The sequence below is a fragment of the Camelina sativa genome, chromosome 9 (genome assembly GCF_000633955.1).
Source record: "Camelina sativa cultivar DH55 chromosome 9, Cs, whole genome shotgun sequence".
In the NCBI taxonomy this organism is placed as follows: domain Eukaryota; kingdom Viridiplantae; phylum Streptophyta; class Magnoliopsida; order Brassicales; family Brassicaceae; genus Camelina; species Camelina sativa.
Window position 1 is genome coordinate 15,492,739 of NC_025693.1, and position 11,727 is coordinate 15,504,465.

At 36.4% G+C, this 11,727-nt stretch overlaps 2 protein-coding genes across 2 annotated transcripts; one reads left to right on the forward strand and one right to left on the reverse strand.

The window, feature by feature from the left end:
• LOC104715316 (uncharacterized protein At1g43920, Chloroplastic-like) lies at positions 2,810–3,290 on the reverse strand. Its single transcript, XM_010432731.1, has 2 exons — positions 3,147–3,290; positions 2,810–3,079 (listed from the first exon to the last, which is right to left on the reverse strand). The coding sequence occupies exons 1-2, from the start codon at positions 3,288–3,290 to the stop codon at positions 2,810–2,812; spliced, it is 414 nt and encodes a 137-aa protein (XP_010431033.1).
• On the forward strand, positions 3,756–5,194 carry LOC104711072. Its single transcript, XM_019229960.1, has 5 exons — positions 3,756–3,780; positions 3,861–4,023; positions 4,144–4,319; positions 4,572–4,851; positions 4,954–5,194. Exons 1-5 carry the CDS (start codon positions 3,756–3,758, stop codon positions 5,192–5,194), a joined length of 885 nt encoding a protein of 294 aa, XP_019085505.1.

Here is an 11,727-nt window from a genome sequence, read left to right on the forward strand (position 1 = left end):
ATGAGAGAGCTGGACGTGTATGTTGAGAAACCAGTTTCTTATTCGCTAATAGGGAATGACGAAGAAATTCCTGATGAGAATCTGAGTGATGGAGAAGGCGATCCAGAGTACGAACCTGAAGGTGAGACGGACGATGAGGCTAATGATGACGAAGATGGTTTGTCTGAAAATCCAGAATCTGATGAAGAAGATGAGGTTGGTGAAGCGGATATAGAAGTCTTTAACCATGACAGTTATGAAGAACAAATTCCAGATGAAGATGAAGTCTACCCTGCAACTGATGACTCTTCTGGTGATGAAGAAGAACAAGCAGAGAGGTTGGTAAAAAGAAATTTACCTGATGGTGTGTTCAGCTTGAGGCAAGTTTTTGCTACTGGTCAGGACTTTAAGGACAATGTGATCCGGTATGTACTGAAGACAAGGCGCAATGTAGTGTTTGATAGATGGGAGAGAATTGCACTTGGTGCAAGGTGTAAGGGAAAAGGCTGCGGATGGCAAATATATTGCTCAATAGAAAAGCCGATACAAAAATGGATGGTTAAAACGTATTATGATGAGCATACATGTCATCCTGTTGGGCGATGTGAGATAATAAGGAGTCCTGTGGTTGCTGACTTGTTTCTTGAAGACATAAGAAGAGATCCTGAGATGAGTGCTCCTGAAATCAAAGATGAGATGAAAAGGAGGTACAACATCATCATTACACCTTCACAGTCACAATCCGCAAGAAGGAGGGCATTTAGCAAGCTGCAAGATGAATGCAATGCCCAATTTTCAAGACTTCGAGACTATCAGTACCAACTAACCAAGTAAGTAAATACTTTGTGGAATTTAAATAGAAGGTTTAGATGAATGGTTATTAACGATTGCCTTTTACGTATAGGACAATGCCTGGTTCAACAGTGGAGATCAATACAAGAACTAGAGATGATGGTTTAGATGAATTTTATCAGATTTACATATGTTTCGAGCCGCTGAGGACGTCATGGAAGAAGAACTGTAGACCAATTATTGGGTTGGATGGGACATTCTTGAAGCACAATATCCAAGGAACATTGCTTACCGCTGTTGGAAGGGATCCTAACAATCAGATCTATCCTATAGCTTGGGCGGTAGTATCAGGGGAGAACCATGACAACTGGGAGTGGTTTATTCACAAGCTTAAGGTGGACTTGGATTTGGGGGATGGTGAAAACATTACCATGATTTCTGACATGCACACAAGCATAATTCATGGTATGGCATTGGAGTTACCAAAGGCAGAACACCGAGCTTGTGCTAGGCACATCAACGCCAATCTTAAAAAGGATCACAAATCAGACACCCTGAAGCCACTTTTCTGGAGAGTAGCTAGCAGTTACAATGAAGCTGACTTTCGGACTAACTTGGCTGCATTCAGGGAGATGGATCCGAGAGCTTGTGATGATCTGCTGAAGAAAGATCATCGGAAATGGTGTAGGGCTTTCTTCAGGGTTGGTTCTAGCTGTGGTGATACACACAACAATCACACAGAGTCATACAATAGGACATTGAAGAAGGCAAGGAAGAAACCTTTTGTGGAGATGCTGGAGCTGGTAAGAAGAGATGCGATGCAAAAGATTGCGAAAAGGTTTCAGATAGCTGAGAAGGAGACTGCAAAGTACACAAAGAAAGCAAGGAAAGAGGTGGAGAAGTCATGTGATGAGGCTCAGAACTGTTACTCTCTTTCAAGTACAGGAGGAAAATATGAGATTCTGGAGTTTGGTACTGGATTTTGTGTGATATTGTCTAAGAGGGAGTGTGCATGTAGAAAGTGGGATTTAACCGGAATTCCTTGCCGCCATGCTGTTTGTGCAATCAGAGAGAACTGTCAAGAAGTTGAGGACTACATTTCTGATTATTATTTGACCGAAAAATGGAAGGATAATTATCGTAGAGGTTTAGCTCCGGTTAATGGAACTAAATTTTGGGAGGAGAGAGGAGGGAGAAAAATTTATGGACCGCCTTACAAGCGCCCTCCAGGAAGACCTAAGGGAAAAGCAAGGATCAAAGGTTTGCATGAATCACCAACTAAAAATAAGAAGAAGTTCAAAGTTGGTAGAAAAGGAAGAATAGCTCATTGTGGTTTATGTGGTGGGGCTGGACATAATTCAAGAAAATGTCCTAAAGAGGTATTTCCAATCAGTCCGGTCTTTACATGGCTGTATCATATATGTTTCATTTAGGTTTTAACTCTTTTTTTGACTTTCTTGGTAGTCTGACGAGAGCCGGGCAAAGAGAAGGAAGCTTAATGAAGAAGCTCGAAATGCAGCTCAACTTCAAGCTCAAGATGAAGCAGAAATGGAACTTGCAATGATCGCTCAAGAGGAAGCTGCACTAATGGGTCAAGAAGTTCAAGATGTTACTTCGACTGCACCATAAGGATCTCAACGCCATTGCTGTGTTTTGCTGATGAAAACAATGCGGTTAAAACTCTATCCTGTGTCACTTGTTGTTTTGTCCCTTTTTGAAGGTTTGTGACAAAGGATAGAGTATTCGGTTATGTATTATGGTCGATGCTTTTTGTGAAAATACTATTTCGATGTGGCTATGTCTTTTGTATTTGGTTCATGTTTCTGTGACAGTATGCATTGGGCTGTATTTGAATGATGTTTCTTTTAACTATGTATTTGGTTGAAGCAGGAATGACTAAGAAAAACTTTGATTCCACATCAAAGTTGGAACCATACCAACAAGGTCTTACAATCTTACAAAGCTTACAAACATAGAGATAGTCAATATACCCAAATTCTGACAATTACTCTAACCAAACACACATGTTAATTTCACATCAGCCAAATATATAGGCTCCAACGACACATACAAGCAATCCAGCTAACAATGTGATGATCAAACGTTGCCTATAGATGACCTTTCCCGAATCTTCTAAATGCTTCTCTAGATCACTACGAAGTTCCACAATTGTTATCTGGAGTTGCTCTATCACTCTTTCCTTTTCACGATTTTCAGCTACAGCTTGAATTAAAGCATTTCGCGGCCACTCTTTCACCTCTTCTTGATCGACCCACTTAAAGTATTTGCAGTGGTCAGTTCCACCATCCTACAGAGATTGCAAAACACTAAAAACTTGCCAATTTCTAATCAATCGCCATAAAACACACACATACCTTGTACAATTGACATCCGAAAAACCTTCTGCCAGGATTTTTTTCAGTCTTTGATGTGAAGATCTTTGCTGGCAATCCACAATCACACTTCTTCACAATTCCAGAAGATCTACTCATACTAGATGAACCCGTGCTTAAATCCATCTCTATCCTGAAATCGACCTTGATGATGAAGACGATGTACTCCGAAGAACCCTTTAGGTAAAGGGTTAATTTTTTTTTTTTTAGGTTAAATCGTGAATGGAAATGAAGAATCAGGTATCGGGTTTGTTAGATTTTTAATTGAATCGGTTTGATCTAAATAAATTGGGTCCGATTTAATAAAAAAAATAACCGGGTCAAAATTTTTAATTGGGTCATAACGGAAGAATCGCCGCTTACCGGATTCCGCCGTACCGTACACCGGAACGGCACCGGAAGCAATGGTTATGGTGTTCTACACATAACCTCTATAAGTTTACCCATGTCCTTATGTAATATCGATAGTTTACGTAGCTAAGAGGACATATAATTTGTCTGTATGTGTGAGCATGTGTTGGAGCTTACTTCACGTAGCTGCGAAACATTTTTCCTATTAAAAATCTATGCGTAGCACGGGGTAACTACTAGATGTATTATATGTTTAACGTATTTCGTAAATGAAGTTGTAAGATCTGCCAAACTTTATAACCACGGGAAAATCTTAATAACGACAAATAAAAATAACTTTTAAAGGGTTGCAAAAACACGAGAAGCTCGAGGAACGTTTTGTACCATATAATAGAGTACGTCATCCAACAACTTACAGCATCACGTTCGACTCTTATGCGAAAATGGTGGAGCTGGTCAAGGATGGATATTACGAGTCCCTTCCTTTCACTTCGGGTGGATATACTTGGTACGTCAATACGTCATTCACGTCAAAACCATTACAATTCAAATTTTGGTAGCTTATATTATATCATATGTCTATAATTGTATCCCTATTCTTTTGTTTTTGTTTAAATAAAATTAAAAGGACGGTCAAAATCTACCCAAACGGAAACACGAAGGTAGTCGGACTGCCAGGATTTTGGGTTTCGGTTTATACAAAAATCGATACCTCAATTTTCGTCACCAACCCACAAGATTTGTATGCGGAGATCAAGTTCTTTGTCTATGACGGTTTCAATCGTTTGTACTCTACACACCAAGGTGCGTAGGTACTTAATTTAGGAGGATCAATACATCAATTGGTACGTAAGACAAAATTGCTTTTTCCCCAAAATATAACCTAGTGATGCAAATCTAGCTAGTGGCCGTTACTATGTTGTTCTCAACTCTATTGGTCAAGACCACATTCAATTAAAGTCTATTCTCTTTGGTTTATGAGGAATTGATCGATTTAAGGCTCTTATTGGAAAGTTTCTCAAATAGTTTTTATTATTTTATTTTGTTTGGTTATAGAAAGTGAGCCAGTAAGGTTTGATAAAGTAAATTCGGAGTGGGGAATGCCATATGTCCTGAGTACGGATTGTTTCAAAAAGGGAGCGTCGATATATATTTACGACGGAGGGAAATGTGAGATTGGAATAGATATCTTAGTTGATCACCGCTATCAGAGGGAACTTTTCTCTTATGACGAAAACGTCACCAACCCCGTTTTCACTTGGAACATCACCAATTTCTCTACCCTCTATCATCACTCTTACACATCTAATACGTTTTCTTCTGGAGACAGAAACTGGTGACTCTCTCTCTCTCTCTCTCTCTCTCTCTCTCTCTCTTTACACACACTCTCTGATATATAGCTAACTGTTTGTTATATGATGGGTTTAATGATTATTAGGGTTTTGAAAGTGTATCCAAATGGTTATGGTGTTGGAAAGGATAGATATTTGTCACTCTACCTGTTGAGTGTGAATAATGAAATCAATTACGTTAAAGGCACGCTACGAGTTCTAAACCAAATCACATCCGGCAATGTGGCGAAGCAAGGTGAGTGTATATCCAAAGGTTTTGTTGTGAACGACTTGCTTCAAGTTCAAGTCGAGATCATGGCCTTCTCTAAACGGACTCCATTTACCTAGGGTTTATGGTGAGCCCAAAAAACAACCTCCCTATCCTCTTTCGCTTTTTACTTCTGTGTATTTTGTTAACAATTTCATTCGATCATGGAAGGCTCAATTCGGAGATCTCTTGAAACTACTCCGAGACATTTTATCATCAGTGGATCGCTGAAGCCATGCGATGCGAGACCTCTACCTCTCTTTTGTTTATGTATCCAAAATAAGAAATGTTTCTAATAACTCTTTCCCCACAATCTACTCTTCTTTTTATCAAAAAAAGAAAAAAAAAAAAAACTCTAATATTTTGTTTATACTCCATGTGTGTCCAAATTAATAATGAGTTTCGAACTCTTTTCTACACTGTAAGTTTCTAAATTGTAATATAAATAATATGACTATTGGAAATGAACTTCACTGTTTAAATCTAAATGATTGAGTTCCCTTTTTAAAAATGTATATTCGACAAAATAAATACTTCATCTACAAATTAATGTTGTGGAACCGAGAAAAACAAATAGACTAAGGTAGTGAATGGAGACACATAAAAAGCGTTTTTCAGTTTTGATTTGTCAAAACCGTACCACATTCACCAATCACAACAAAAAGTAAAATTTGCGGTTTTGGAAAAAAAAAAAAAAATTCTATCTGCGGATTTGTCCAGTGGGTAAAACACTGGACCGCTTTCAAAAATGCATAGAGGTCACAAAGCAGCGTTATTTTAAAAACCGCACCAATCAAAGTATTTGTTTTAAAAAAAATATTTATATATGTCCTACTCCTACGTTACTTTGTCAAGTACATGCAAATACAGAAGAACAAATACTATTTACCATCTCTCTAGGACTCCTATTATATTTCTTAAACAATTTAATATTTTCTATCTGTTGTATTCTTTTTTGTGATTGAGTACTTGTACCGTTTACTTGATATATATATATATATATATATATAACTAAACTTTTTAATTTTTTTTTTGGTGAATATTAAACTTTTTACTTTAGATTAATTTGGGTATTTAAGATTCATAAATTTTTTGAAATTTTTTTTGAACATAAAACATATAATAATTTACAATTATACTAATTATTAATATATTTATTTTCTATCATATATATATTATGTAATTTGCACCATCATTTTTATTTTACCATTCACACATTTATTGTATACCGCAAATAAAATTTTCACCAATCAAACATTATTTCGTACCGCTTATTCTGCATAAACCGCACTTGTCCCACAAATATTTTTCTCCCGCACATATCGCAGTTGAACCGTATCGCACTGTAAAACCGCTTGTCCCGCACAGTCAATTACGCTGTCACCATTCGGACCCTAAGGCTGTGATTGGAAACCTTTCATATTTTTTTAGAAAAACGCACTTAACTTAAGACACTAATCAACAAGTTTGTTTAATAAATTTGGGGTTTTATAGGGAAAGCAAAAAGTGACCGACTGTGGTTTTGAACTGAGAATAATGCTTTGGACCGCGTTTTAAGAATGAAACTGTTATTAACCAGCGGTCCGACTAAATACGCAACAGTTTATCCATTTTTTTTTTATAACTAAAATATATTATTGTTGTGTTATTATTTTTTCCACAAATATATTTTTATCTAGCCTATATTTCTTCTATCTCCTCTCAAATAATATTAAAATAATATTGTATTTTATTTTTTATTAGTATTAGCTAAACATTAAAATATGTGATATTATGGTGTACTATTATACTTACTAAATTATAAAATTTATATATATATATAGATATTTCTTTATTAATACAAAACAAATTAAATTACATAATTATACAAACTAATAAAAAAAATCAGCACCGCAGATTATTTTTCCCAATCAAACATTATTTTGTACCGCTTCTTTTATACAAACCGCACTTGTCCCGCAAATATATTTTTCCCACATGTACCGCAGCTGAACCGTACCGCACTGTAATACCGCTTTCCCCGCACAATCAAAACCGCGGTTACCATTCGTACCCTAAGGTTGTGATTGGTGACATTATATAACCGGTATTCTAATGTGTTTTTGTCAAAACCACATAAAGTCACCATTCATACAAACACACTATTGATTTGCATTTTTCAAAAATAACAAAAATTTAAGTGATTTACGGTTTTGTCCCACAATTTTTGTCTTGAACCACTTTTGTAATGAACCACCAGTTTTATCCAGCGTATTTAAATAAAAACCGCAACAGTACTACAATACTGTATATTTTTAATAGTTTTTTTATACATGTATATTTCTTCTTCTTTTTGTTGGTCAAAACAGATATACAAAAAAACATTATTCTTTTTTTATTTCTCTAATAACAAAATCAATAACAAAAAATGTTAATAACTTATAATAATATTTTTAGGTTGGTTTAAAAAATATTTACATATGAATTTAAATTTAAATTTAAATTTAAAGAAATCTGGGTATTTAAGGTTCTAAATATTTTTTTAATAAAAACAAAACATATAGAAGTTTACAAGTATATTAATTATTTATATTTTTACTAATTTACTCATACAATTATTATAATAACAATATATATATATATATATATATAAAATTTTCATGAACCGCAATTATTCTTTTCACAATCAAAAATTACTTTGTACCAGTAATTCATTAACACAAAACAATTAATAATTTACAATTATATTAATTATTTATTATTTTGTACCGCTTATTCTAAAACCGCAATTTTGTTTTCACCAATCAAACATTATTCTGTACCGCTTATTTTGTACAAACCGCACTTGTCCCGCAAATATATTTCTCCCGCACGTACCACAGTTGAACTGTACCGCACTGTAATACCGCTTTTCCTGCACAACCAAAACCGCGGTTACCATTCGGACCATCTAAGCACTGTAATACCACTTTTCACGTTTACATCTTTTTTTTTTCGTTAGTCAAATGTGTACATCTATCATCTATCTTTGTATATTTTATTAAATTTTAGTATTAAGAATTATAGAAAGTATACACACTTTTGTCTTTTAAACAATATATATATTTAAGTCAACTCAATTGTTCTTTTTTAGTCAAGAAGAAGAAATCATATAGATCACATATGAAATGTAGGTGATATATCATGGTTTTTGTGGTTTTTAACCATGATATAAGGAGTCTTTTAGTGTCTTTTCATTTGTTTCTAGATTGTTTTTGAGTCTTTATAGGTTTTTAGCATGAAAGGAGCAAAGTGGAGCAGTTTGGATCATTTTGGAGCAATAATCTGGAGGAAATCAGCTTGGAGTCGAATATGAGAGAGGGCATCGATCGACACTAGAGAGCATCGATCGACACCCTTGTTGCCAACGAGAAAAGAGCCAAATTTGGAAGTTTTACAAATCTGCCCCGAAGTTTTCCATAATTGCAAAACAAGTCCCTGACGTGGTTTAGGACATATAAATAGTGTTTTTAGGTTTTCCAAACCCTCAAGTTTCATTCTATCAAGTTTATTTTTCTGCAACCCTGTGAGATTTTGAGAGCTTTTGGGAGAGAGATCTGAACTGCTTTGAGAGAAGAATTCTTAAACTCCTTCCTTACTCCTTTAATTTCAATTGCATATTATTCAGAATTATGTCTTGTTCTTCATTGATTATGTCTGAGTAATTTGTTTGTTAGGTTTAGGGTTTTTCACAGGGATTTTATGAATTATTAGATCTGTTTATTTAGGATTCATTATCTTTCTAGATCTTCATCTTAGGTTGTTCTTCATATTAATTCTTGATTGATCACCTAGAATTAATACTTTAGGAAAATAAATTGATATGAGAATATAATTGATTTTCCTGATAAAACCTTTTGATGAGCAAAATTATTTCTTGCAAAGAGATTTGATTTAATAATTTTGTGAACAATCTAAACCTGATTTTATTGCTGATTTTTAACCTAGAATTTTACAAAGAGATTTGGATTTTCTGGTTTTAAATTTAGATATTATTTGCAGTGAGAACTGATTTATTTTACAAAAGTGTTTAGAGTTCTAGATCTGTTTTTAATTGTTTGAATCCTAATTTATTGATTGATTTAATATTTCATAATTTCCTGAGAAATTCCCTAGGCCTAGCTTTTTGATCTTCTGAATTTACAACAGCTTTTATTTAATATTTTGCATTGCTTTTTTTAATTCAATTTAATCTGTTTAGCATAATTATAAAACTCTATAATTTATTGTGTAGTCTTGAGTCCTTGTGGAATTCGACCCCTAAGTACTGCAGTGATCTCTTAATTTGAGAGAGTAGCTCTAGGGATTAATTTGAGCATATCAAATTTTGGCGCCGTTGCCGGTGACTCTTTTGATCTACCACTAGATTTGAGTTTTAGATTTTGTCTAAATTTTTCTTTTTATTTTCTACTTACACGTTTTTGTTTTTCTTCTCTTTGGTGTTTCAGATGCATGCCTCCTAGACCTCACACAAGGAGCAACAAGTCTGGTCCTACTGTGAATTTAGGAAAACTTGAGCGTGAGACCAGAAAGGCAGCCAAATCTCTAAAGATGGCTAATACTATCATTCTGATGCGATATGAGGATGGTGCTTTGAGGGATCAAGAGGGCCACTTGCGCAATGAGCAGGGCCAAAAGATTGATGTTGAGGGCAATGTGATTGCTGAAATTGATGTTGTCGACGAACCAGCTGATGGTGTCGACGGTGTCGATCGACACCAACAAGAGGGTATCGATCGACACCCCCTTCCTGCAGACGGACGTGGAGCTGCCAACCACGTACAGAACCCAGTTCGACGACAGGAGCAGAACCGAGACTTAATCAGGACCATTGCTGACTACAACCGGGCTGATCTTATGTATGAGAACCGGTCTGCAATTGTTCCTCCACCATTCCAGAGGAATGACTTTGAGCTGAAGCCTGCTTACTTTCAACTGGTTGGACAGAGACCTTTCTCTGCTCTGCCCCATGAGAAGCCTCTGGACCATATTGAGCATTTTGAGGATCTTGTGACCAGTATCAAGGCTAATGGAGTGACTGAGGATTTCATATTCTGCAAGCTCTTCCCATACTCACTTGCAGGAGAGGCATCTCAGTGGTTGAAGCAGTTGCCAGCTGGATCTCTGACATACTGGCATTATATCAAGGTGGCTTTCCTCAACCATTTCTATGATGATGCAATGTCAGATGAGCTGAGAGTCAAGATCTCTTCATTCAAGCAAGGACATGATGAAGCTTTCAAGGCAGCTTGGATGAGATTCAAAGCTTATCAAAGGGACTGTCCACACCATGGTTTTTCAAGGGTACAACTGTTGAGTATCTTCTTTAGAGGGTGTGACTGGAAGTATCAGTTAGCTTTAGATGCTGCAAGTCATGGGAACTTCAAGACAAGATTTCCAGAAGATGCAGAAGTTTTGATTGAGAATTTGGCTTCTAGCAATAGCACTAAAAGAGCTGATGCTGAAAGAAAGAGACTGCATGGAGAGTTTGATTCAAACCAGCTAGCTTCTGTTAATGCTAAGCTGGATTCAGTGCATAATCTTCTTGTGGGAAAGAAGTCAGTCCAATTTGCTGCTGAAGTTGAGACATTTGAGCCAGAGCCAGAGAATACAGAGGAGAATGTCAACTATGTGTATGGAGCTGGGTATCAGGGACAGAGATTCGGTAATCAGCAAGGAAACAGACCTTACAATGGTGACCAGAAGCAGCAACAGAACAATGGCTATACAAGAACCTATGGGAATTCATCTTATCAGTCTCCACCTCCTAAGACTTCTTCTGAGAGTAGAATGGAGGCCATGCTTGAGCAGCTTCTACAAGGTCAAGAGAATTTGACAGTGACATTCAATGGAAAGATTGACAATGTCTACACTGAACTGAATGGGAAGATAGAAGCATTGAATGTTCATGTTAAGAAGCTGGAGGTTCAAGTTGCACAGACTGCTGGGTCTGTCAAAAGGCAAGAGAATTATCTTCCAGCAAGAACTGAGTCAAACCCCAGACATGCTTGCAATGCCATATTAGTGAGAGATGAAGATGATGGTGAAATTGTTTCTGCAGAACAAGGAGAAAAATCGGCCAATCTGTCGGATCCAGATGATGGTGTCGATCGACACCACCTGGGTGTCGGTCGACACCCATCTCAGTCAGATGCGGAAAACATAAAATCTTAGGTTCCAGCTGTTGTTGAAAAGGTCTACAAGCCTAAGGTTCCTTTTCCCAAGCCAAGAAGGTCTAAACAGGAGCTTGAGGAAGCTAGATGCAAGACTATGATGGATAAGGTGATGATTGAGATGCCTTTAATTGATGCAGTGAAGCTTTCACCACCACTTAAGCGCTATGTCAAGAGAATGGTATCCAATGGTTTGAGCCCTGAAGAAGGAGCATTGCTAACTAAGGATGTTAGTGCAATTCTGTTGAACCAGCCTGTTCAGAGGAAGAAGGAGAGAAAGCAGGAGGTAGTTGTCTCTAAGGAAGTGAGTGCAATCATTCAATGTAGGACTGCTAAGAAGTTACCAGATCCTGGAAGCTTTGTACTTGATTGCTCAATCTCAGCAGGAAGGTTTTCTCACTCACTTTGTGACCTTGGCTCTA